The sequence below is a fragment of the Rhinolophus sinicus genome, linkage group LG07 (genome assembly GCF_036562045.2).
Source record: "Rhinolophus sinicus isolate RSC01 linkage group LG07, ASM3656204v1, whole genome shotgun sequence".
Classification (NCBI taxonomy): Eukaryota; Metazoa; Chordata; class Mammalia; order Chiroptera; family Rhinolophidae; genus Rhinolophus; species Rhinolophus sinicus.
This window is the reverse complement of record NC_133757.1, coordinates 69,122,676-69,149,368: the sequence shown is the minus strand read 5'-3', so window position 1 is coordinate 69,149,368 and position 26,693 is coordinate 69,122,676. Positions and strand designations below refer to the sequence as shown.

Here is a 26,693-nt window from a genome sequence, read left to right as displayed (position 1 = left end):
ATCAAAAGTGCTGTTTAATTATAAGATTGGAACAGAAGCAAGGCCAAAACTGGAAACGGAAACTTTAGGAACTAACATCGCCTTCTAAAGTCGTGACATTTGTTTGTCAAATTTCCAAAACAGAAGATTGGTAGCTCTGACACCGACCTACAAAATGGCTTAGGTTAAGGCCGAGGGGCAGGCAGGGTCCATGCGGCTCCTCCGCCCTGGCTGCATCTGGGTCCCGGCCCCCAAGTCCAGGAGCTTCCGCGGGCCTGCTGGCCCTGCTGCTCTCCCTTCCAGGAGAGATACACGGAAACAGGTGGAAGATGACTTGTTTGTGTTCCTAGGTATAAAATGTCTCCCACGAGAAGCGTGGCTAACAAAGGGGGTGTGTGAGTCTATCTGGCACTGGTATTCTCCGAGTGGGTTATGGTTTGGCCCGGCGTTCACGGTCTACAACAGATGCGTGGGCACCACATGGCTGGAGGGTCTGTGCCTTCAGGACACGCCAAAGGAAATATCCTTCCAAACTTGAGTCTGGAGGCCGCATGGACAAAAGGGGAGGGGGAGGCCCCAGAGCCAAGACATCCCTGCTGGTCCACAGCCCCTGGTGACTGTCATTGGCTTCAGAGTGGTGGTGACATGTGACACAATGGGAGGGGGGTGCCAGGGCATGGGCGCCTCTGGACCAACTCTACCGCCCGTATGTCGTGAGGTTTAGAGCCCTGTCGGTGAGGTAGAAGATGAAAGGCCAGTTCCAGAATATTCTCCCACATCCCAAAAGCTCCTCATGGTGATGGTGGGCTCGCCTTGCCCACGTTGCAGCTGGAGGCCGGCGAATTGTGTCACTAGGATGGGGTGAGAACATGCAGATGCCCGTGATGTGAGAAGGGGGCAAAGTGGAGCCCATGCAAAGGGCAGAGCCGGCCATTGAGGGCTCTGGGGACACAGGGCCCTGTGGACCCCAAGGGCATGTCGACCCAGCATGGTGCCCACCCCTACCCTAGGAAGGGCAGTCCAAGTGAGGCGACACCACCGAAATTTCAGAAAGTCGTGGCAGTTTATTAAGACATGGAGGGACTGGATGGAGCACAGGTGCCAATGCCCCCAGGGCTGATGGAGGAACCGGGCTCAGGGCCCGGCCCGACAGCGCTGTCCACGTACTGCCAGCCTTGCTGGCAGCCCTCAGCCCAGCTCCCCCTCCTCACGGGCCCACTACCAACCCAGAGGCGGGTTCGGCCTCCGCCAGCTGGGCTGATGGCCCAGTCCACACCTCTGGGACCTGGGCTCTCGGCATTGGACCGGCTGGACCGCAGAGGGAAAGCCACGGCTTCGGCTTCAGGGCAGACACCTTGCCCCCTGCCCAGGGCAAGGCGTCTTTAGGGAGACCTGGAGGAAGCAGCCGTGTGGGTAAGCACCAATGTGGCGGATCTGCAGCCATCGGCGGGTGAGGTGACACTTCCTGCCCCTTCTGAGATTCCACCAAGAGACTCCCACCAGAAAGATGATGGGGCTGGAGTCATGGGACGGTGACGTCGGTGGTCTGAGGGGCGTGCAGCAGCCACGTGAGCTGGGAGCAGGGCTGGGGTCCAGGTGCGGCTGGGCTCGAGGAGGCAGATGTGAGCATTGGCCAGACCAGAGCACCAAGTTGGGGGCCAGGGGGGCCAGTCTCGGTGGAGGGTGGGGGAAACGGCAGCAAGGGGCCGAGACTGCACTGCCCCCTAGGCTGAGGCACCCGGCAGGCCCACGGGCTCCTAGGTAGACACACCAGCTACGTCCTTGGGCTTGGTCAGTTCTGGAGGCTGCTCGGCAGGCAGGGCAGGCATGACCTGTGCTTCACCCGGAGGCTGTTGGGACAGCGTGGCCTCAGACTCTTTTGGAGGCTGTGGGCCCTGAGCTGCAGCCGGTGCCCAAGAAGGCTGAGGTATGTCCTTCTGCAAGAGAGAGGTCGGCGGTGAGGTTGAGCAGGGCAGGCCAGCAGGGCCTGGTGGTGGGGGTGACGGGCAGGGCAAAGGAGTCAGGCCCGAAGCTCAAGCTCCAGGCCGAGGATGAGTGGGAACAGTCCCACAGGCCAGCGTGTGGGCCACGGGAAGGGGGCCCAAGGCAGAAACCCGACTCCAACATTGCTGGCTTGTTCCCCCTCCTAAACCTTCTAGAAGAGCCCGCCAGCTCTGTGGCAAAGCCACCACCTGTTGGGACTGAACCCAAGACTTCTCCAAGGGCCTGGTAGAGGGTCTGGCTGGGGCCGGTGAGCACAGACCCGAGCGTAGGGTTCACTGTTTGGTTACACCCGGGGCTCTGCTCTTTCCTGGCATTTCCATGCCAGGATGGACGGGATGAATGTTTTACCTTCCCCAAGAACAGAACACAGTGACATAACTGGCAGCATTGCTGAGCATGACGGCATTGCGTCACAGGTGGGGACGCCCCAGGCGCCCCTTCCTGCTGGCAGTGTGCTGAGCTGAGGTTGCAGTCCAGGAAGGGCTGGGCTGGCCCACACTCTCCCTGCTTTCAGTCTCCCTGGCTGGGCCAGGAGGTGCCAGGTCCCCTACAGAGCCCAGAGCCTGAGCTATGACAGTTCTCGCCCTGGCAGAGGGGCTCCAGTGCCCACCCCTGCCCAGTGTGGTGCTGTGTTCTCAGTGGTGGAAACAGCCGGAGCCGGTGCCCAGTCAAATGGGGTGCTACCGTGCTACAGGACTGCCACCACCAAGTCCCACCCGTCACGACAGCCACGAGCTGTCCCCTCCGTGGGGACGGCTTGGAGTCCCCAGAGCCACAGACATGACACCCACATGAAAACGTTCCAGAAATGGGGAGACATGGACCACTGGACAGGGGCTGCAGGTTTAGGTGTAAAACTGGAGGATTTACTCAACTTTAATTCTAGTTAGGGCTTATGGGTTATTATTTGTCGCAGACAGTCATAGCAAACTGGTATTCACCGCAAAGCCGCTGCCCGTCCAGAACATGCCCAGCTCCCGGCGCCACAGGGCCAGGGCACCGCTGGTCGTCAGTGTGCAGGGCACCAAGTAGAGGAGGGCTGGCTGGCCGCGCTGCATGAGGGCCAGGGCCATGAACGTCACCAGGAGGCCGATGCCATAGGCTGGAGGGAGACAGTTAAGGTGTGACCCGGGCCGGCCAGTCCCGGAGGCCACCCTGCTGCTTGCAGGGATGCCCAGAGCAGGGGCCACCACAGACATGACACAGGGGCAAGCCAACAAGAGTTAGGCGCTTCTAGAAATGAACAGAACCTTCTAGCATCTTCCAGGACACATGCTCCCACTAGGCCCCGAGGGGGCAGGTAAGATGTGAGTCAGGTGTCAGTGAGAAGAGGGGAGGGAGCGATGGTGCAGCCAAAAGGCTGAGGACACTGGGGAGAGGACAGGGACAGGAGACCACGGGGCTTTCTGATCAGCAGCTGGCAGCTGTGGAAGGGTCCGGACCGACAGAAGCAGCTGGAGAAAAGAGCCATGAATATGCCCCAATAACCTGTATTTTATAAATCTTTAGTTAGAAAAATAATTTTGAATTACAGTAACACACGTAATGAATTGGGAAATCAAATATTTGATAACTAAATGGTGACCCTGAAAAAGAACATTTTGTTCCTGAGACACTTGGTGAAGCATTATGGGTGAAAGGCCTGACGTCTGCAGTGTGCTCACAGCTCAGAATAAAACAGTGGGGATCCTTACGTGTGTTGAGTGTGAACATATAATCACACACACACACGCACAGAGAGAGAGAATACAAAGAAGCAAATATGACAAAACATCAGCAACTGTTCCATCAGCTGACAGCAGGAGTCCTTGGTACTCATCGTACAACAGTGACCCTGCAATTGTTCCAAAGTAAAAGTTACAAGAAAATAAGCCTGTGACTTCCAGGGTCGAGCCAGTCTCCAGCTTCCACTCGGCTGTGTTCTGCCTGGGCCACACCCCACATTTCCCAGTGACGTACTCACTCAGAAGCTTCCTACATATTGGTGTCCACTGCCTGAGCGCCCCAAGAGAGTGACTCAGAGGCGATGGAAGGACAGTGTTTGGTGGCTGCAGGCCTAAGGGGTCCTACTGATGGGACTACAAGAGCCACCAACACTGCAGTTCACAGGAAACCTATGCAGCTGTGCCTTTGCAGAATAATCTCAAGGACTGTGAACCCGAGGGAAGGCTCAGGTACAACGTGCCAGCAGCTGCAGGGACCAGGGTGGGAAGCAGCAGGCAGTAGTAACTAAAAAACACACCCGAAGGCCAGCCTGGTGCTACAGTGGCACCTACGGGTCCCCCTCCACTGGTGTCAGGGCTGCTGGGCCTGTGTACTCTGCCCCCTGGGTTCAGGGACATGCGCCCCCACCAGCCTGCTCCAGCAGAGGGGGGCTGAGTGTGCACCTCACTTCTTGGTTAGCACAGTCAAACTGGCTGGAAAGTTTTTAAAAACAATTGGGGCTCAAGAGAAAACGAGGAAATGTCACCTTGTGTCAATGGCTTTGGTAACAAAACCAGTGGAAGAAAGAAAAAAAGGAGACAAGAGAAAAGAAAAACTACAACAATCATGGAAAAGTGAGAAAAAGGACTGTGTGGTGAGCATAGGCTGGCCCCTGCCCAGCTCCAGGAGCTGGGGACAGGGGACAGGGGACAAGGACGGGACGGATGGAGGTGTGAACGCCATGGCCCCGCCCTTCCTGCTCAGTGCTTACCAATGGTGCAGGCCACGAAGTAGATCCTGGATGACTGTACCTGGATGTCGAACCTGTGGCAGTACGCCACAAGCAGCCCTGGGGGGAGAGGACGTGGGCCGGGGACCCCCGTGGGAAAGGGCCGGGTGCTGTGTGTCACCCCATCTAGCAGCTGTCATTGCTATTTCAGGATGGCCATGCCACCAGCTCAGAACGACACTGTAGCATGAGACAGTGGGCCTGCACAGATCCCACAGCATGGAGTAACAGGGGTCCTGCCCTGGGTGGATCCTGGGGGCCGGGGGGAATGGCAACCCAGGCAGGCACATCTGTGCAGCCGTGATCAACACAGGCACGGCTACCCCCGGGGTCCCCTCAACCAGCCCTCCCCACCACCTGCCCCACCAGCACCATCCTGTTCCCACCTGCTTGGCTCCATGTCCACCTACTGGCCCCCCGGCCCAACACAAGGACCATGGGGCACCCACTCTTGTGCCCAGCCCCCGTACCTGGGACCAGGATGTCCCCGAATCCAAGGAGGGAGAAGGGCCGGTCACACAGGGCCAGTGGCGAGGTGTTCAGCCTGGGCACCTTCAGGACCATGGGCAGCTGTGGGGAGGAGGCAGCACCTGCAGACCCAGCGAGCCACCACCCCCCTCGGGCCACCGGGGCCTGAACATACCTTCTCATGCGTGGCTGAGTCTGTGGGACCAGTCGCCACCTCTACCATGATGCTGTTCCCGCTCTAACACAGGGGACCGCGTCAGAATGCGGGCAGGGTGGGGCATGGGGGGAGGGTGTGGGGTGCAGGGCAGAGCGCCCACCTTGGTCAGGAAGGGCGTGATGAACACGAAGAAGACGTCATAGATGAACAGCACCAGCAGCAGCAGCGTGCAGGCCTGCGGACAGTGTCCTGAGGGGCTGGCCTGGGACCCTGACGCACCCCCACACCCTCGGCTCCCTCACAAGGCTCAGACCGTCCCCACTGGGACGAAGCCTTTCTGAGAAAGCCTGAGCAAGTCCCACCCTGGCCCTCAGGCAACAGGAGAGTGTTCCACAAGTGATGCCCCATGGAGGGTAGGGACAGAGGACAAGTCCCACTCTAGGGTTCCCAGCTATAGGAAAGGAAGCAAAGGTGAGTGCTGAGAGACACGGCTCGTGACGGGTCAGCTATGGGTGTGGGCCGGTGATGGCCCTCTTCATGGTCCCCGTGTGCTTCTGAGTGGGAATTGGGTCTGTGGGCTCAGAGGGGAAGACCAAGGCACAGCCTGGTGGCAGGCAAGCCTGGGCCGCTCAAGGCCCACGACTGGCATGGAAGAAGTCCTCCAGCCTCAGGCCGCCCAGGCCCCCCCCATGGCCCTCACCTTGAAAGTGGGGAGGCGGATGGTTTTCAGCATGTAGAGACAGAAGGCAATGCCCAGCGCGTCCTGAAGGATCCAGGCCCACCTGGAAGGGCAGAGCAGCATCAACCACTGGGACAGGGGCTCCGCCAAGAGCCACATCCACTGGGTCCCTCTCTCCTCGGCCACCAAGCAGTCTGCAACATCCTACACCCGGCCTAACCCTGCTGTGCGGTGAAGACTCAGGCACTGCCAGAGGCAGTAGTGTGGGTCCAAGACCTGTGGGATGAGCCCAAGACCCCGGCACGACACCAGCGGGACGGGCCCACCACATTGGGACAGGCAGGCTAGAGATGGACAGCAGGGACAGGGGGTGAATGACTCCTGCACCCTGATGCCAGAGGCCAGAAAGAGGCGGACCCATGACAGGGCCTCCGTGCCTCTATAGGTGTGACTTTTACACCCAGATCACAGGACAGGGTGGGGAGACTGTCTCTACTGGATTCCAATTTCTTTCCCATGATATTTAAAAAATAATTTACAAACTTGTACCCAGCCAGGTTCTATAGATTCTGCCCATGGGAACTCGGGGCCTGATATGCCAGGGGCAGGCCCTGAGGGCGAGCATCTGGAGTCCCCCAGGACAGTCCCATGGGTACAAGAAGCAGAGGAGGACGCAGAGGCAAGACACACCCCAAATGTCTGCGTTACCCCAACACTGTCGGTGCTGACATCCCATAGCCACACAAGCTGTATTTGTGCTGTGAAGTCCCACACCGAGGCTCTAAGACATAACTGGCTCAACACAAGGGCTGTTGGAGACAGGTGGCGTTTGCCGTGTGGCCCCACCTGCTTGGCCTTGGGGATCATGCTGTCCTAGCCCCACAACCCCTGCCCAGACTGTGAGCCCCTTCTTGCAGTGCCCTGCACCCCGGTCTGGACTCCGCCTGCCCATGTCACTTATCAGATGCTTCCCATGAGACGGGCTAAGACAACTTGGGCAGGGAAGGTCTGCAGGCAGCCGTGAGCTGCTTGCGCCCAGAGGTACAGGCACCATGGCTTGTTCTAACTTTATACGACGGAGAAAGTCTCCTGGCTTAGCTTTAACTGTGACTTAGTATTCTCTTTGTGTACAAAGGATTTTAAATATTTTCCCACTTTCCTTCTGCCAGTTAAAACTGTTGCGGCTGCAAACGGAGGTGCCGCCAAGAGCACTGATTGCCCTGGGAAAGGCTGAGAAAGAGTCCCAGACAGTGTCAGCGACAGGAGGGGCCAGTGGGAACAGGCCTGCTCTGTCCTCCCGGCCCAGCCCGGGCTCTAGGCCATGGCCGTGGGCACGCTGCCTCGCAGGGGAGGCCGAGCCGGGGGAAGCCAGCCGGCCTCCTTGCACCATTCATGAGGGACGCTGGCTGAGCACACCCCTTGTACACCCCCACGGCAGCCGTGGGGACAAGTGGCGCCAGGGCCGGGGAGTGTCCTGGAGGACATGGGACCCTGCAGGACTCGGCTCGGGGTGCCCGGGCCAGGAGCGTTTGCAGCACCTCCTATCTAGTTTCTAATCACAGCTCACATGGCACCTGGAGAAACTGAAGGAAACTAGACGCGGGCAGCAGGCAGGCAGGGCGGAAGCCTGGAGGCCACCACTTCCAGAGGACTGAAAGGAGGGCTTTTAATAACCAAGGCGGTGAACCGACTCCAGGTGCCCCTAAACGGCCTCGGGGGAGGCACCGGGAGTCACGGTCCAGCACTCGGAGCGCCTGAGGACGGCCCTCAGGAGGGAGGGGCCACCCATCAGCTGGGGGCCTCCCAGGGGGCAGCACTCACTGGTCCTCGTTCCGGAAAACACCCCACACCACGCTGACGGCCACACAGAACAGTGCCAGGAGCAGCATGCGGACCTGACGACGCTTGTGGAAGTAGGGCAGGTTGTTGTCAGGGACCCTGGGGTTGCGGAGGGGGGCGGGGGGGGCTGTCAGGGGCAGCACGCCACTCACCAGCCACCTCCGACCTCTGACCAAATTCGTCTTCCCCCAGCCGTGACCATCCAGACCCCAGCCTCATCTCCACCCAGTGCCCAGAGAGGTCATCTCGACTCCTGCCCAAAAGGCCCTCGGAACCCCCACACTGACTACCTCACCCTACCCTTTCCTCCACTTCACATTCTCTGTTAAACCCACCATCACCTCGCCTTTTGTTACATTTCTAGGAGGGAGGCTGCCAAGGGCAGAACAGAGTCAGGTGTGGACAGGCACTTAGGGTGAGCACACCTGGGCGTCACAAAGCTGGCCTGCCCACAAGAGCACACAGCACCCTTGTCTAAATCCTTGAGCAGCTGCCCACCTGCCCTGTGAGAAGCAGACGGAGCCCCCGACAGCAGGGAGCCTCCAGGCCTGGCCCACCCCTGCCCAGTACCCACATGCAGTCATATCACCCACTCAATCCCTGCATCCACACTGGGCCTGCTCGGAAGAGGATATGGGGAGAGAGGGGCCTCCCCATTCTGCCCTGCTCCCAAGGCCTGTGAGCCCCCCAGCCAGCACTGAGTGAGAACCTGCTGTATGCACGTGCTGTGCCAGAATGGCTGGAGGCCATGGGAGAGAGAGGGGTCCTCGCATTGTGGAAGCACAGCTGGGAGCCTCAGGGCCCAGGGAATGGGAGACAGAGTGATTGGCTGTGAGGCAGGACCTCTGCGAGCAGAACCATGGGCGAGGGGCCGGGCAGGGCCGGGCAATGTCCGCCCACAAGGGCTCACCTGCATTTGCCAAACGGCAACCTTTGGACCAATGGTGAAAGGCAGCTGTAGAGGCCGGTGGAGGAGGCCAGGCAGAAAATCCCAATGATGACGTAGACTGTGGGCAGGGGGCAGTGAGGGGAGGAGAGGGCTGCCGGGGCCCCGGGCACCCACACACCCAGGCAGAGTGACGCGCCCAGTGAGAGGAAGGGACAGGCCAACCCAAGGCCCACCCCCTTCACCCGCAACCTGCTGCATTTCTCTAGCGGGGCTGCGGCCGCTGCGTACGCACCAAGATGGTCGTAGAAATAGTACAGAAGCACCAGCATAGAGCAGCACATGACCACGAAGACGCAGGTCATGACGGGCGTCACGTCCATGGCCTCGTCCTCCTGTTTCTCGGGCCCATCGTCCCGCTTGTGCTTCATGTACCTTCTTGTGAGGCACAGATGAGTCACAAGGATGCCTGGCTGGCTGGCACAGCCCCAGGGGTCGAGGGCCACAGACGGGGAAGGAGGTTCCCCAGAACACGATGACATGCCACTTGTTCCCCTGGCCTGTCTGCCCTGTACGCACCCGCGTGTCCCCAGTGTCCCCACCCCACAACAGGAGAGCCAGACCTGCCCCATGGACCGCAGATCCTTGTCCAGGAGCTCGGGGGCCTTGCAGGGAGGGCTCCTGCACATGTCCTCGGTCACCTGAGGGCCATGCTGTGAAAGCTAGGGGATGCCGACTATTGCTGGGACCACCCAGGGACCCCCGTCCTATGTGCGGCCCACACCTGGGCAGGCCTGGCCCAGACCCCAGAACCAGAGCAGGATCTCAGGCAGCAGGACCCTCAGGGCCTTTGGCCAGGTCTTCTGGGTGTTCACAGCGGCAGTATTCCAGAAGGTTTTCTGGGCATGTGGGCAGTCCTGTTACTTTCATGTTTTCACTTTCCAGCATGAGTTACGGCCACCGTCCGTCACACGTGCGCACACATACACACACGCACACACACTTGCGTGGGGTACTCACTTCCTCACGTCCCGGCTCCCGGCCCAGTAGCCCCCGAGGGCGACGGTGCCCACGGCCATGATGAAGATGATGACCATGTTGTAGTCCAACAGGGGCTCATGGGGGGCGTACAGTGCTGCCCTCACTGCTCGGCCAAAACTCTGCCTCGGAAGACGCACAGGAGCTCGAGGTCGGCTGCCATCCGTAGGCCCCTTGCCCCACACCTTCACCCACCACTACTGACCCCAGGCCATCTGCTCTGAAGGCAGGAGAGCGGCCCCGTGTGTGTGTGTGAGGGTGCAGGTGGCCTGGGGAGCATCCAGGAGGCCAAGGGAGGCCCCCATGGGGAGAGGCGTGAAGCCTGCTGTCAGGAACGTTTACTGTGACCTTCTGAAAGTTTCCACCAAGACTGGACATTCCCATTTGACTTGTAAATGCCACTTGCCTGCTCCAGACCCAGTACTCCACGTCACAGATGGACATGGGCCTTGGGTGCACAGGAGGCCGGCCCAGCATTTGTGAATGACGGGAGGGGGTGGCGCTCAGTCTGTGTGTGGGTGGCGTCAGGCCTGCCAAGCCTGCAGCCTGGGCGTCCACAGAGTGCTTCCGGGGCCTACGTTCCTGACTTTGGGGGGCACTGGGGGCCCTCCCTCAAGGGGCCAGTAGCCAAGAATCACCCACAGCCAGCCTGCGAGGGGCAGCCTTGTCATGGCTCCACCCACCATGTACTCAGACTGCAAGGGACAGGGGACCCTACCTTGAAAATGTCCACCATGTCTTTGTGGCTGAGCAGAGCCACAGGAATGCCAATCTCCTCATACTGTGTCTTGTTGCCTCCTGGGGGGACCTGAGGGCCCAGAGGAGGCAGACCTGCTGGCTGACCAAAGCCCACCCAAGATGGGGCAGCCTGCAGAGCCAGCCCTGAGGGAATGGAACAGTCCCAGGCATGTGCTGGGTCATCAGGTGCCAGGCAGGGAGGGGGACCTGCCAGGAGGGACACTGGCAGGCTCATCCTTCCTCCCCATCCCCCACCGGGGGAGGAAAAGTTTGCCCTTCACTTAAACCTTGGGGTCAGGTCAATTAGGGGCCAATCCGCCCTAGGAATGCCTGAAGGAGAGGCCGGCACCTGGGCACATTCCACCTGCTCCTCAGAAGGTGCCCCCAGAGCTCCGTTCCGAGGCCCCATAGCCCCCAGCCCCAGAACTGCTCTGGGACAAGCCCCCTCCAAGACCATGGTCCAAAGGCCCAGGTCTACAGCCATGGTCAGCAAACTGAACTTGTCTCCCTCAGCCATGGCCGTCCAACCCCATGGCACTGAGGCCCTCGGGCTCCTCCCTGCCTCCAACCCTTGCCCCTGGCAGGTCCTGCTGCCCTGCAGGGCAGCTGTCGCCCAGGGTCCTCAATACCCAGCAGGGGCACCCAGGCGGCTGTACCAGGGTCTCCTTGCTGACGATGAGCAGCCCGCGTGCCCCGCTGCCCTGGGCCAGCCGCACTTTCTCGTAGAAGGTACAGTTCCCCCGCATCACCAGAGGGATCTGGTTGCTAAAGCCTTTGGCGGGGAGGTCCGATGGGGAGCAGAGCATGGAGACCGTCCAGTCCCGCAGCTGTAGGAGAGACTGAAGGAAGGGGGCGCACACATGAGCTGTTCTAGCAAAGCCAGGGTGGGGCCAAGTCCTCAGGGGAACCAAGTTGTAAGTCTGCTGGATGGCTTCAGTATCCAGACCACTGCAGTGACCATCCCTGAGTCCCCCGCCCTCAACCCCACCAGGTCTCAGCCCCACGTGGCAGGTGGGTGGGGCCTGCAGACACCACATGCACACGCCCAAGCCAAGGACAGAGGGACAGGGCAGCGTGTGCTTGAGCCAACCCCTCAGGAATCCTCCCTGTGTCTCCAGCTCTACCTCCCGCGTCCACGGGGGACATGAGGGTCTGGCAGCAGCCTCGGTGGTGAGAACCCACCTCGCTAGAGCACCCGGGCCTCTGGGTGGAGGAGCACTGCTCCCATGAGGAAGGGGCAGGCGCTCAGCTCACCCATGCCCTCTGCTGTCACTCCTCCCAGGCCGCCTCTGCCAGCCAGCCCCAGGCCAGCACAGGGAAGCCTGGCCAGTGCCTCCAGCAGGGCCTTTCTGTTGACAGTTCATGACCAAGGAAACTGAGGCTTGGAAAGGTTGCAGGGCCCCTCTGGGAATGCCCCAGATTCCAGAGGCCCCACGGCCTCTTGAGTGTGACCCGATCCTACCTTGGTCTCCCAGCTGAGGTCCTCCTACCCCACAGCTTGCTTTCTGCAGATGAGTCTCCTAGAGGGCCCCTCTGGACATCGGGGAGGGAAGGGGGACAGCCACAAGACAGACAAGACCCCGAGCCTGAGGGCCGGCAGTACTCACCGCCTTGCTGAGGTCGTGTGGCAAGTGTGCCCACTGTGGGTTGTAGAGGATGCAGTAGTCCTTGCCTTTGGGGCCCCCCGTCTCAGAGACCACGCGCACCATGCCGTACTCACAGGTCACCTGGAGCAATGGGGCAGGGAGGGGTCAAACCAAACAAGGACAGCCATGGGGGTCAGGCTGGTTTCCTCCCTCCAACAGGACACATGGGGCACAATCGTACGTATCTCGGGGGGAGAAAACGAGGGAGGGTGGCAAGCTCAGGGACAAGTGTCCCCAGGGAGAGCCGGGTGTGACCACGGCCCTGCTAGTGCCCAGCTGCATCATGCTGTGGGCCCTGGACCCTCCTGCCTAACACGCGCTCCGCATGCTTCGCGCTCCTGGGACACGTCCTTTTGCAGCCTTGCTGTCCTTGGGCTACATATGCCTCCAGACAGAGCCAGAGAGCCTGCCACGGAGACAAATAGGTAGCAGCTGCTCCCAGCTATGGGCATAAGATGGGGATGGATGCCAGTCGGCACCTCAGGACCCATACCCACAGCACGGACGCTGCATTGCCAAGGTGGGGCGTCCACCTTGATGGGCCGTGGGCCCTGACACCAAGCCTGGGGTACGGACTGGCTCTCAGACAGCCAGGCCCTCCGGCAGCTTCTTATCCTGGCCTGGTTACCTAGTGGTGGTGAAGGCGCCCTGACCTCACAGCCTAGAGGCTGACACCAGGCGCCAGTGCAAGTCCCGGCCCCACAGTCCCTGACTGCCACTGCTCCAGCTAGCCTGTCATCTTGGGCACTTCCTTTTGTCACCTTGAGTGAGGTGCCAACTGCCAAAGCAGTGCTCACAGGGTACCAAGCTCCAAAGAAGCTGGGTGTGTAGGGCCACTGCCACGAGCACTCACAGGAGAGGAGGGTGGGGTGGGGGCTGCCTGAAGCTGACGGAGGCGGTGTCAGAGCACTTCACTAAGGCAGTATCCTGCCCCCACCTGCCTCAGCTCCCACAGAATCTCCACACTTCTCATGTCACCTCGGTCCCTTAACAGCCGGGCAGAATTAGCAGGTCCCTCTTCCAGGTTCTCCCCACCAGACTGCCCCCAATTACCGTGCTCAGTGTATCCCTCTTCTGATGGGACACCCCCATGGTCAGAACCACCTCCTGACCCTGGGTCACTGCGGGGAGTGTACGGTCCCTCAACTCTCAGGCCTCATCCGGCCCACGTTCTGTGTTTGCAAATCAAGTTTTATTGGAACATGGCTGCCCTGTGCCTGTATGCAGGGCTTCTGGCTGCTCTCAGCTACCATTGCAGAGTTGGACAGTTGCCCGCAGAGCCGAAAATATTCAGTCTGGGCCTTTCCGAAAATGTTTGCTGAGCCCTGATCCATGAGAGCTGGGTTGTTGGTAAAAAGTGTCCTTTGTGTAAAATGGGAATGGGTAGAAACTAGTTCTTTATAAAAAGGTCATTTAGGAGTACACAAGCACACCTACAGACTTTCCTCCCCACGACCTGCACAACTAAACGTGTGCTGTGTCCAACGCTAGGGAGGGCACAATTTCACTTTGAATGTGGGTTCCTTGACTGCTGATTTACAGGAACCAGAAGTTCGTCCAAAGGACCCAGTGCTGCAAGTGCCCGCGTCCCAGCACGGCCCGTCCCCACCTGGAGAACCAGGACCAGCCAGCTTCTGACACGTCACAACACCGGGCAGGTCCAGGAACTTCCACGGAACCTGTGCTTTAGGGTGACCATGACAGCATCCATATCTGGGGATTGAGGGAGGCTAGAGCCCAGGCTGGGGCAGGGCTCCTTCTCATAGGACGTGGCGAGTTCTGGGAGGCGGTGGAGAAACGAGGACCCAGGTGGGAAGCAGAAGTTCCAGTGGAGCAGTGGGGGGGGGGGACAGGTGGTGGTGGGGTTAGTGGAGGAGGGCAGGGTGGCACTGACATTAGTTAATCTGCTGATAAGCCTCTGTTCAGGCCTTTGTTTACACATCTCATAGCAACTGGGGGATGTGGGCCTATTGGGGAAGGTCAAAGCCATCGCCCAGATCTCAAAATGGTAGCAAGTGAGTTTAGGGCCCAGTGCGGCGGTAGTCTATTCCCAGGTACCAGGAAGAACCAGACCCACCCGAAGGGCACCGTCCTGTGTCAGCGTGTGTTTACATCCAGGGGTCTGTTCTAGGAAGAGCAGGCCCCACTGTGCTCCTCACTCTCTCCCAACACTACGTGCTAAGGATAAGCCTCAGCCTGCCTGGGATAAAGTGCAAAGGCCCCAGAACCATGAGCCGTCCACCACTCCCTGCCCAGCCCAGGGAGGCCACATACCCAGCCTGCCCCTTTACCCTCTGTCTTTATCATTTACTCCTGTGGCCCTCAAGCTGAGGGGGAAACCCCAGCCTGCCTTCCAGTGCACTCCCAGGGCCTCCTTTAGAGTGACATCTATCTCAGGATCTAGGCAACAGACCAGCCTCCACACCAGCCACAGTGGACCCCTCACCGTCCCCAAATAAGTCATCAGCTCTCACACCTCCGCCAGCTCACGTTGCTCAGACCACCTGCAGTGCCCTCCCTCAGCCTGCACCACCTAGCAAACTCCTACACCTACTTCAGAACAGCCCTCGGGCACCACTGCTTCTGAAAAGCCTTCCCACTCGCTCTGAGGTGTTCCCATGCCCCTTCATTCCCTCTCTCTACTCTCATTCAAAACGTGCGGAGAGGTCCAACTCTTGGCATTCAAATTGCTCAGGCCAGTGAGGAAGATGATTAAACAGGCTCGGGGGAAGTACAAGGAGAGCTTGGGGGGAGACAACAGCTAAGCTGACACCAGGATGACCCCGGCATTCCAGGGAAACAGAAAAAAACAAAACAAAGCAGCTTGCCTCCAATAAAGGAGAGCTGGAAAGGGAGGGGCACTTCCTGGTCAGAGGGATCAGAGGCCTCCCAAATGCACCAGGATGCCACCTGAAAGCTGTCATCTGGACAAGACCTGAGACACTTTGAAAGAGATCACTACTGCTGTGTTGAGAATGGACTGGGACGTGGCGGACAAAAGTGGCCACAGGGAGAACGCTGGCCGCCCACTGGGAGCTACAGCGGAGAGGTGGTGGTGGGCGGGAGTGGACAGGTCAAGGTTGATGGCTGTGTTTCTACAGCTGTTAGGGGCACCATTCCCTGAGCTGCTGAATCCAGGGAGAGGAAGGATTTGGAAATAAAAGATGCGCTTATGACAATGTACATCAGCCATCTCATGGTCAGTCCCCCACCAGCACCAAAGACCCTTAACGTTAAATGACAAAAAAGTAGTATGTTGCGCCTTCATCACCCCATGCACTATCTTGCTGAGTCCGCGCTGTACTCTTATCTCCTTTTGCGGAGGAGCAACTGACGACCAAAGCGGGGGAACTCCTTTGCCCAAGGTCATGGAGTAAAAGTGAGAAGGAAATTCGACCCCCTCTCCAGGGCTGGACTCCTGGCCGCTCCCCGTCAGTGCCAGGCACTGGGTGCCGCGCTGGACAGCTTACCAAAACCACCGGGGTGGGCGCTAGCATCGTGCTTAAGGGGTCACTGAGGCGCAGCCACCTGGTCAAGGCTACGGAGACAGACGGGAGTCTCCGGCAGCGGTTAGAGGCTCCGAGACCAGCAGGGCCCGGGGGGAGGAAGAGGGGTCCCCAAACTTCAGACCCGCACGGAAATGAGTGACGCAGCGGCTGGGAAGGACTTCCGAGGCGGGGAACGGAGCCGGGCCAGAGACAGGCCCGCAAGGTCACGGCGGAGCTCCGGGCCCGCGGACCGTCCGCGCGGGGGGCTCGGGTCCCAGAGGCTGCCCCCAGGCCGGGCCCAGCGCGGGTCGTGCGCGCGGCCGAGGACCGAGGGGCCGGATCACCGCATCTGGCGGGGCCAGCGGGGCCGGCGAAGCCCTCACCTGGGCCACGAAGAGGAGGATGGCCGCCCAGAGCCAAACCACGGTTGCCGCCGCCGCCGCCATGTCTGTTGGTCCCCGCCGCAGGCGTCGCCAGATGTTTCCCAGCAACGCCCCAGCGCGGTGCGCCGCGCCGCGCCAGCGCCGTACATATTCCGCGCATGCGTGAGTGGCGGGGTCAAAGGGCGCGGCGCGACACGGCAGAATGGCGGTGAGTGCGAGGCTGTGCTTGCGGGGCCGAAGGGGCGGGCTGCGCCAGGGCCGGCGGCGCTCTTCGCCTCACACGCTCTGCTTCTCCTGCAGGACAAAGAGAAGAAGAAGAAGGAGAGTATCTTAGATCTGTCCAAGTACATCGACAAAACGATCCGGGTGAAGTTTCAGGGAGGCCGCGAAGGTGAGGCCCCCCACTCCCGCACTCTCCTAACGATTAACGAAAAGTAACACGCGGCGATAGTGACAGCTGATGCCCGGGCCCAGCTTAGGCGCTTTGCCCAAATAACTCGCGAAAGTCTCCTAGCGACGCCGGGAGTTCGAAGCTGGTATGCCCCTTCTGCGGGTGGGAAAACAGATATGGAAAGGGGACCAAACTTAATCCAACCCACAGTGGGTCGTCCGAGGTTCAGACTTTGCCTCCTGTGCGGTTCTGTCGCTGCAGCTCCTCACTGGTCTCCCTACACCAGGGTTCCTCAGGCTCCGCACTGTTAACGTCGGGGCCCGAATGTTCTAGGTCGTGGGGTCGGTCCTGGGCACCGTGGGGTGTTGAGCAGCATTCCTGGCTTCACCCAGTGTCCCTTGGGGGGCAGACTTGCCCCTGTTGAGACCACAGAGTCCTACAGTGAGACTCCCGGTATGGACTAGAGGAACCTGTTAAAAACAAATCAAATCTTGTTTGCGCTGTTCAGCTTTCTGGGGCTCCCCATTGTCGCAGGGTAAGGACAAACCTTTTGTACCTCAGAGTAACAACAAGTGGAGCTTTCGTCTGCCACCGGGCTGTAAAGGTACTATTTTCTCTCTGCCTGGAGTACTCTTAGGAGGTTAACTTGTTACCAGGTTAACTGCCAGTCATTTTCCTGCTCTCAGCTCAAGGTTCTTGCTCTGGGAAGCCTTTCCTGACCCTCCAGCCTGGGTTAATCCTCTTTGTCATAACCTCTTAACCTCCTGGTAACACCTGTCACAGTTTGCAGCTTTATGTGTTAACATGGTGCTCAACTGCATCTTCTGCTGGAATCTAGTGAGGAGAGGGCAGTACAGCGTCTGGTCCCCACCTTTCAGGGAAAATGGGCAAGCAGAGTGCTGACATAGTGGGGTACCTGCCTCCACTAGGTGAGACCAGGGCAAAGGGAGGCCTGGAAGAGGAGGGGTGGGAGGTGGAGCATTACAAGTAGAAGCACAGGTTGATGTGAAGGTCTGCAGGCCAGAGAGAATGGTTGGGAGAGGCATCAGCGTGGAAGGATGGGTGGCCTGTCAGGGGCACGCAGACCGCACCACCTCTCAGGTGCAAAGATACATCACTTGGTCAAGGAGCCATAACCTAGGATGCCTATTTGTTTTTTTAATTGAGGTAAAATTCACAGAACATAAAATTAGCCATTTTAATGTATGCGATTTAGTGGCATTTGGTACCTGCCGCCCAAATGACTATTGATCTTACCCCTTTCTGTTTCTTTTTTTGGTCATTCCCACAAGCCAGTGGAATCCTGAAAGGGTTTGACCCGCTCCTCAACCTTGTGCTTGATGGCACCATCGAATACATGAGAGGTGAGTGCAGCCACGGGGCTCAGAGGCCTCCTTGCCGGGCCTTTGTTACTGTCCCAGACCCACTCACCTGCCATCTTAGTGGTGAGCATGGTCCTTGTAGAGCAGGCCTCTACCAGGTGTGTTTCATCTCCCACTAACCCAGCATTCCAGGCAAGCTCAATAGGCTGTTGTCTGGGAACTGAAAGGATGTGGAGGTGTTTTGCTGATCCACCCTCACTGGTCCTGAGGCCCATGTTGGGCACTAAGAGTGTACCCGGCATGGTTAGAAAGATGTCAGCTGGTCTCCTGCTGTCACCATGTGTTGACCCTAGTTCCTGTCCCTCCAAGTCCCCAGACCCTTCGCAGCAGCCCACGGCAGTCAGGCCAGCCCTGGCCCATGAGCCAGCAAGTTTTCTGGCTCAGCCTGAGCCAGGCAGTAAGGGGGTGCCAAGGCCTAGGAAGGAGGAAGGGAGGGAGGGCGGTGTCCCTCAGGGGACCGTCAGTGTCTTGACACACACGTTACTCTGGTGAAAAATTAATGGAGCCACACATGAGTGTCATGGGGACAGAGGGGAGAGGCCCTCTTTGAGGGAGAAGCATGGTTTCAGCTTAGCCAATTCCGGGGAGCCTCTCTCTTTGCCCTCATCTTTTCTCTTCCTGCCTGGGTCTGCCTCCTTGGGTGGATACATTTCTTTGTCTGTAGGACAGTTTCACTGCATGGGGCCCGTGGGGAAACCAAGTCAGCTTGAGTGTGCAAAGCACTTAGGGCCTTTAGGCCCTAAGTGGTGTGGCTGCTGCTCCTTCCTCAGTGTCTCCTACCAGGCAGCGGACTCACTTGTTGAGTGAGTGCGTCCCCAGCGGAGGCCTGACACACCGCACGGTTCCCGGGAGGGGAGGGTCAGGCCCAGACAGCCGTTGTCCCTGCAGGATCTGAGCGTGGAAGACTGCCTCTCAGATCTGCCTGCTTTCATCGGGCCACCTGGTTCTCCCCGCCCAACATCTTGCAGTAACAGTAATGGGGACTTGTAGTCACTGTCACCTCTGAAGAGCTTCCCTCGAACTTGCTGTTACTTCCATGGGGTCCCTCTCACCCTGCTATTAACACCCCACTGACACAGGTGAATGGGCCCCACAGGGCTTCTGCCATTGTGCAGAAACCCAGAGCCCCAGACCAATTTGTATTCCAGCTGCCCTCTGTTGGCTTGGTGCCAGTGCCCCTGTTAGCTCCACCCCATAGCCCACAGTCCCCTGGGTCTCTGTGTTCTCACTTGCAGAACCAGGGCAGGCTTCTCCCCTGAAAGCTGATGCAGGGAGAAAGGCTGCATGTCTGGTTTGGGAGGTGTTTGGCCTGCCGCCCGACCAGCATGTCCCCACTGAGTTCCTGGAGGGAGAGGGGAGGGAATGATCGGGGTTCCCTTCGATTTGGGTCTTCAGACCCCATCTCACCCCAGGCTCGGTGTCAGGTCCTCACTCCCACCCTCTTCCTCCGCAGACCCTGACGACCAGTATAAGCTCACGGAGGACACCCGCCAGCTGGGCCTGGTGGTGTGCAGGGGCACCTCTGTCGTGCTCATCTGCCCACAGGACGGCATGGAGGCCATCCCCAACCCCTTCATCCAGCAGCAGGAGGCCTAGCAGACGGAGGAGAGGACAGGGCTGCCCTTGGACTCGCAGCTGCCCCTCCTCCCTTATGTGTGACTCAGAGGAACAGCGCTTTCCTTTTTGTATAGGTTACGTTTTTTGTTTTCTTAATAAAATTGCAAACTTCACGTTTCTAGGAGCCCCAGAGCCTTGCTTTTGGCCTTGGTATTCTGGCAAAGTCTGGGTTTGGCCCAGCAGAGTTGTCAAGTGCCAGCTGTGGTCCATGCTGGGGACTGGGGTGTGAAGACCCAGGTGTGCACCGTCCAGGCCAGGGGATGGGGACATGTGAGTCCGAGTCTTTGCAGAGTGTTTCCGGGACGGTGGACCAGCCACCAAGCTTCTCAGCAGGCAGCTCCCCTCCCAGCAGCCCGTCCTCCCTTTGATTTGTCCCTTCAATGCCTCCATATGCTCGCCTCAGAGAACAGAGCAGATGGAGCCTCCACGTTGGCCCAACCTTCTCACCTGCCCTTAGTCCAGCCCCAGCTCACCCAGGGCCCTTCCCCTATTCCTCCCAACACAACATCCCACCCTTCCCCTCCCCTCGGCTGCTCAACCAGGTGGGGCTAATAAATACCCTTCAATGCCCCTCAAAAGAAGGGCTTTCTGTGGCCTCTGTTTCCTAAATTCAGTGTCCTTATTAGGACTCTGTCCCACATGGGACTGTCGTTGCTGACAGCAGCCATGTCTGTCTGATTTGTCACTCAGGATGCCTGAAAGAGGCTGGGAATTGCCAGCCAGCAACCCCTTAGCCAATGGCTGGTGACACAGAGGTTCTGGGGTCATGCAGGATGGGTCTGGGTGGGCTGGTGCACTACCTGTCTATCATGGCCACCAGATAAGCAAACCAGCTGGCACCTGGCTTATCGCAGTATCTGGGCTCTGCTATGGCTGGGCACCTTAGTGCCAGCTGCTGGGGATTAACTAGGGGGCCCTGCACGTGCCCCTCATCCCTCCTGCCCCCTTCCCTGCCATCTGACCCTACCCGCCTATTCCAGTCCCTTAGCAGAGGCCTTAGCCCAGAGCTAAAGCCTCCAACAGCTGGGTAGTGGGGGTGCTGGCCTAGCTGTGGGTGGTTCGCACCCCCAGGGAAGGCTGTGACCTAGAACCTGGGTGTACCCAGCATGCCATCATCCAACCCTCTATGCCTCGATGTGGGGGAGCAACTCTCCCCTGTCCATTTGACAGTTGTGGGGCCAGGACTCGGGCAGGAAGGCCACGTGGAGGCACTGAGAACCTGGGCTCCTGGTCTATTTGCTCCGACACCAGCCTGCCCCATCTGAGGACAAGACAGTCTGAGCTGAGGGTCAGGGGGCCCAGGGGCTCACCTCGACAAGGGAAGCAGCAAGTTTGCAGGCTAATTAGGCTTCATCAGAGCCCCTGGGCAGCCCAGGCACCAGAATAGAGAGACGTCCAGCTTTCCAACAGGAAGCAAAACTTGTCCCTGGTACCCCTCTGCCCCACCATTACACCCCTCAAAGCAGCCCCCAGGCTCCAGACTGCTCTGCCCACCCCTTCACCTCCCATAGAGCCGATGAGGACACAAGCAGCCACCAAGTCCAGGGTTCAAATATCTCACCATTTGCTGTGTGGCTTATAGGAAGTGTCCCCACCTCTCTGAGGTCCAGTTTCTTCTCTCAAGTTCAAGAAAAGGCATTGCATGTCCTCTCTGACTTGGCACTGGGCCACAGCTGTGTGGGGAGATGGGTAAGAGCACAAAGCTTTGTGTTCAAATGTGAGGACGAAAGCAGAATCTTGTGAGGGCCCAAAAGAGGGAGATCCCAACTTCCTGGGGGCTCAGGCAGAACTCCCCAGAAAGGGGATAAGATGAGATCATTCCACTGAACCATATCTGCCCTAGAGAGTCACTCTGACCTAGTTTGTAAAAGACTGGAAGTAACCTAGCTGTCCATCCCCGGGGATCTGCTATATAAACTCTGGTTCTTCCACCTACTACAAAGTGACTTTTCACGAAAACGTTCTCTCTGTGCAGGGGTGAATTAAATATAGCCGCAGATTCTCTGCAGCTCTCCCTAGCAAGAGGAGGGGATATTTCTCCACCCCTTAGGATCTGGGGGCTTGCATTGCTGATAAGAATATAGCTGAAGTGACAGTGTGGGAACTCAGAGCCTAGTTTGCAAAAGGGCTTTGTGGCTTCCACCTTTGTCCTCTGGGAACATGGCCCTGAGGCCGCTGTGATGCAAGGGAGCTGGACCAGCCTCCTGGAGGCTGAGAAGCTGATGGAGGAGCACTGAGGCCCCCCAGCCAACAGCCTGCGCACTGGCAAGAGTCCACCCTGCAGGCGTCTGAGGCCTCCCGAGTTAACTCAGGTGACACCTGCAGCCGAATTTCTCAGCCAATCCACAGAATCATGAGAAATAATAAATTGTTCTATGCCACTAAGCTTGAGGGAAGTTTGCTACGCAGTGACAGGTCCCTGAGATTTGCTGACTGAGGCCTATGACAGATTGCAGAGGGAAACACAAGTTTATCACGCTGATACATAGGGTATGATACCATTTAATTAAGATAATTTTTTAAGGGCCATCCAGGTGACTCAGGTGATTGGAACGGGTGCTCCTAAGACCAAAGTCGTGGGTTCGATTCCCACATGGGCCAGTGAGCTGCACCCTCTACAGCTAAGATTGTGAACAACACCTCTCCCTGGAGCTGGGCTGCCGTGAGTTGCCGGTGGCCAGCAGCCATTGTGAGCAGCCGGTGAGAGCTGTGGTGAGCTGCGACTGGTGACTGACTGCCTCAGCCGGGGGGAGCGCAAGGCTCATAACACCAGCATGAGCCGGGGAGCTGTGTCCTACACAACTAGACTGAGAAACAACGGCTTGAACCGGAGTGTGGGGGAGAGGCGGAAAAAAGGGGGGGGGGAGATAATTTTTTTAAAAATCTTATGTTTCTATGTTTTTAAATATATAGAGAAAGATCTGGAAAGACACCTGGTGACCTGGAATTGAAGATGGTGATCAAAGTGGCCTATTAGCCTGTTCTTCATGTTTTAATATTTCACAAGGAGAAATGTAATATTTCATATTTGACATTTACTATTACATGGAGATTTTAATATTTTACAAGGAGTTTGAGAAAGAGAAGGCCAGAAGCACCTGGTGAGAAGCAGAGAAAGATTTACAGAGAAAGGCAAGGCAGGACAGGGAGAGGGAGAGAAATGAGGACACAGCCACCTGGCCCGCGACACTGGATCCTGCCCTCCCCACCTTCCTAGCCCTGGTATAAATCCCTGGCCCTCTCAGCCACCAGCCAGCCCACCATGCCCAAGGGAGGCTGTCCTATGGCTCCTGCCCGGATCCCGCCCTTTCAGCTCCCGGCCCAAGGTCCATGCAGGCGTTGGAACACTGGGCAGGGGTTGCGGCCAACGGACCAGGGGCCAGCTCTGCTGCATGTGCAGATGATCCCCACCGCTCACGGGTTCCAGGTGCTAGCCGAGAAGCCTCAAGTGCTGTCTATGGAAGCCCCGCTCTGGGAGATGTGGCCAGAGGTCCTGGCAGGTGGGCAAAAAGGGGCAGACCCCGGCTAGAGCTCAGACCAGTCGGAGAGGCCCAGGACACCGCTCCAGGGCAGAGTCCAGTCTTTCGAAAGGTAGACAGGATCTTGACGTTGGTGAAGGTCAGCCCTGCCACGCCCCCACCCAACTGCCTTTCCCCAAAAGACCTTTTATAACAGGATGGGCTAACTCTCCCCTTCTGGTTCACTTCACCCTCCCCCAAACCCTCTCATTAGTCCCCTTTACAGATCAGGAAGCTGAGGCCCAGAGAGGTGAAGCAACTTTCGAAGGGTCACACACTGCCACACACACTGCCTCCTGCACCTTCTGCCCTCCATACACTTCCTGTGCTCTAAAGCTACTGAGGTTGACTGCTCCCGTCTCATGGGTGCACAAACTGAAGCCCAAAGCTAGGTGGGTGGGGGCCCACATGTGGGGGAGGCAAACAGAGAAGGGAAGGAGCCCCTGCCCACCGCCCTGGCCCAAGTAGCTGGGAGGAAGCAGGTGTCCTCACTCTCACGCTGCAGGTCCGTTCCTGCTGCCAACAGCCAAGAGGAGACCTCACTGTAACCCCCACCTCCAACAAAAGGCCTGGGACCCTCTACCGCAGAGCCACTAAGCCTCCTGCAGCTCGGGGCATGTTGCTGTCTGATTTGGGGTCCTGGGTTCCGCCTGGACGTAAGAGGAAGAGTGTTCTGTGAATGGGGAAACTTTACAAATGTGTGTGTTGGGGGGGTCTTAGATCCAGGGGGGTGTTGGTTGGAACTCAGGGTTAGCCCAGGCTGAGAGAGGACACTGCCCCCAATCTGGCCCTCCTGTTTCCTGCTGCTCTCAGCACGTCCCTCCCCAGCGCCACGCCCACCCAGGGCGCCCTCCCCCCACTGCAGGAACAGGTCCCTCCTTCCCCCCACCATTGGTCTCGGAGCTGATGGGTGAGGGTCTCTAACGCCCAATAAACGTCCTCGGCTGCTGAAGGAGTACCTTCCTGTCTTTCCTCACTTTCTACCTTCATTCAGGACCCAGGTCAGCAACCTGGGGCCTCTTTACCCACCCCACCCAACCGCGGCGGCCCGCCGCTCCGGACCTGCCATGCTGACTGGAGCCAGCAGGGGTCAGGCCTCACTCAGGAATAAAGAGCCAGAGGCAGGACACAACCTTCCTGGCCTGCTGGACAACCTAGAGGTGTTACTCGCTATTCCCACTTGCTGATGAGGCCACTGGGGCTCAGAAACGTTCAGTCACTTGCTTTGGGTCTTACAGCAGGGACCCAGTGTGACCCCAGGGATCTGAATCAGGAGCCCAAGGCCTCAATCACTTTGTACTTTTGCCTCCCTACACTTGATGGCTCCACAGCCAATGACAGAGTGGGCGCCACTTCTCTGGGGCCACACCGGTGGCTCCCAGGCCACCTGCCCCCACAGCCTCCCTGCACCAGCCTCGACTGCCAATCCTCCGTATCTCGATGGAGAAGAGATGGCCAGAGGAGGAGGACTTTTAATTTTAGAAATAATTACTGCCACATAAGGGCTCCCACTGGCTTTCCTAGGAATGAGGGCGCAGGATGAGGAGAGTTCGTGGCCCCTGCCATACCTGGCTACCCAGAGGGGCACACGGGGACTTGGCAGCCCCCTGGGCAGGTGGCCGCCTTCCTCCCCCCAGCCTCTCCCACAGCTTTTCCGTCTGGAGCTACCCTCTCCTCCCAGGTGGTCTGTCTCCATGGTAACATCCCCATCACAGATGGTTGTAACTTCAGCAACCAGGTACTGGCCCCGAAACACCTGAGAAGCTCTAACCCATGACTGCACCCCTTTCCCATGCTCCCCTCGCCCCCAATGGCAGCATCCCACCCAGCAGAGGCCACCCAGCAGCCAAACCCACCTCCTTCTCCTGCTGGAAACCAATGTACACATTCTAGCCATTTGCTGAGCACCTACTATGGGCTCAGGGGACATGTCAGTGAGCAAGATAGGAGTGGTCCCTGCCCTCAGCGGGCTCCCACTGGGGACAGGGAGCAGGGAGACACTGGCCAAGGACAGAAAGGAGAAGACACGCAGTGGTTTCAGGGAATGAAAGACCCTGTGAGGGAAATAGGTGCCATTTCCCCACTCAGACCCCGAGAAGCCCCACCTCCGGGAGCAAAATCTACCACCCTCAGCATCACCAGGTCTCTCTTTCATTTCAACCAGTGTTTATTGCACATGTACTGTGTGCCTATTGGAGCCACAGGCACACGGTAAACAAGATAAACCAGTAAATTACAGAGTATCTTAACTGGGGAAAGTGGCGAGGAGGCAGAGATGGGATAGAAGTAGGCAAGTGGGCAATGGGAGTCAGGAAGCCAGGCAGGGCCAGGCAGATATCTGGGGAAAGGATGGTGCGGGCAGAGGGAACAGCCGTGCAAAGGTCCTAAGGCAGGCGTGTGCCCGTGGCCTCACTCTGTCCTTCAGCCAGGTATCAAGAGCAATGACCACAGCTGGGCAGAGACACCAGCATCCTGGTGTCCTGCTCTGTCATTGGGGGTGGAGTGTCTGTGGTCCTAGAAGATGAGTACTGTTCTGATCCCCATTTTACAGATGTGGAAACTGAGGCTGGAGAGGCTGGGGTCTCCCACAGTCCCACAGCCAGGAAGTGACAGGACCAAGATTTGGACCCATCACATCGTTTGACACCCCCTCACCCTGCAGGACTCATCTCCAGCACCCCCTCCTTGGGAAAGCGTCCCTAAACCCCAGCCTAGGTGGGGCACTGGGTATCTCACTGAGTGTTCCACCTCACTTTGTAATTATTTCATGAGTCTGTTCCACCTGCTCCATGGCAAGCCCTTTTGTTCCCCCCAGTGCCTCCTTCTTCCTGGTACACAGTAGGTGCTCAATAAACATTTTCCTCCAAGAGCCCTAAAAGTCAGGCAACAGGGGGAAGAGAGAAGCTCAGAGGAAGGAAGTGACTGCCCTAGGTCACTCAGTACGTCCAGGGGATGACTTCTCTGTGCAGGGCTCTGGGCTGGCTTTGGGGGCAGGGAACCACATCCTCCTTCTGCACCTCCCAGGCTGGGAAGGGAACTGCCCCCTCAGCCTGTGGGGGGCCTGGCCTGTGGCCTCCCGGGTTGTGATTTCTGGGCCTCCAGCCAACACGACAGTCTGGGAATGGAGCCTGCTTGAGTCACAGGTGGCTGAGCTGACGCCAGGCCACCATCAGAGTAGCTGGAAGGACACAGTGGTTGGGGAGGGCTGGGAGGGAACAGTACAAGGTTACATGCCCATCCCCCAGGGCAGCCAGTCCTGTTTCTCACCCCTTCCTTGGTCAAATGGCATCTCTAAGCCTCAGTTTGCTCATCTGTGAAATGGGAACAATAAAAGTGTCTGCCTGTGATAGTGAGGGTGCAGCAAGGAGCTGAGAGCCCCTGTTTAGAACAGAGACCAGCATGTAGTAAGCACTTAGCCATCTCAGCTGGGATTGTTAGCATGATGGGGGATGCGCCCCCAACTTCTGTCCTCTGCCCAGGCACCCCAAACCCACCTCCCCTGGTGGACTCCACGGCGTGAGCCTCCTGAATCGGACACCACTCATTCCTGGCCTATGTGGGGCAGGCCCCAACCTAGGGGTTTCAGAAGACCCACTCCTGGTCCCATTTCTGCTCTGGCTCCTTCACCCTGATGTTCCATGATTCTAGGGTGTCTGTTCCCACAAGACACCTTTCATAGGGCGAGGTGGATTCCCTCCTAACGTGAGGTTCCCAAGCATTGGGGAGCCCACAGCCCCACCCCCCAACCATTCTCCGTGTATACAAGC

General features: G+C 58.4%; 2 protein-coding genes across 6 annotated transcripts; one reads left to right on the top strand and one right to left on the bottom strand.

Moving 5' to 3' along the window:
• Positions 1-1,023: 1,023 nt before the first annotated feature.
• SPPL2B (signal peptide peptidase like 2B) lies at positions 1,024-16,174 on the bottom strand. Of its 5 annotated transcripts, none has more exons than XM_074337507.1 (15): positions 16,019-16,174; positions 12,109-12,228; positions 11,158-11,340; positions 10,482-10,571; positions 9,746-9,885; positions 9,021-9,163; positions 8,750-8,846; positions 7,822-7,938; positions 6,022-6,103; positions 5,482-5,556; positions 5,340-5,402; positions 5,167-5,266; positions 4,679-4,756; positions 2,859-3,085; positions 1,024-1,916 (listed from the first exon to the last, which is right to left on the bottom strand). In XM_074337507.1, the coding sequence occupies exons 1-14, from the start codon at positions 16,079-16,081 to the stop codon at positions 2,904-2,906; spliced, it is 1,533 nt and encodes a 510-aa protein (XP_074193608.1). In that variant the 5' UTR covers positions 16,082-16,174; the 3' UTR covers positions 1,024-1,916; positions 2,859-2,903. The 5 variants fall into 5 exon arrangements, with proteins under 5 accessions (XP_074193608.1, XP_019599517.2, XP_019599518.2 ...); XM_019743958.2 differs by having other exon boundaries at positions 2,925-3,085; XM_019743959.2 differs by having other exon boundaries at positions 2,925-3,085; positions 9,021-9,160.
• Positions 16,175-16,203: 29 nt separating this feature from the next.
• Positions 16,204-19,521, top strand: LSM7 (LSM7 homolog, U6 small nuclear RNA and mRNA degradation associated). Its single transcript, XM_019743994.2, has 4 exons — positions 16,204-16,226; positions 16,319-16,409; positions 17,702-17,773; positions 19,245-19,521. Exons 1-4 carry the CDS (start codon positions 16,221-16,223, stop codon positions 19,385-19,387), a joined length of 312 nt encoding a protein of 103 aa, XP_019599553.2. The 5' UTR covers positions 16,204-16,220; the 3' UTR covers positions 19,388-19,521.
• Positions 19,522-26,693: the final 7,172 nt, after the last annotated feature.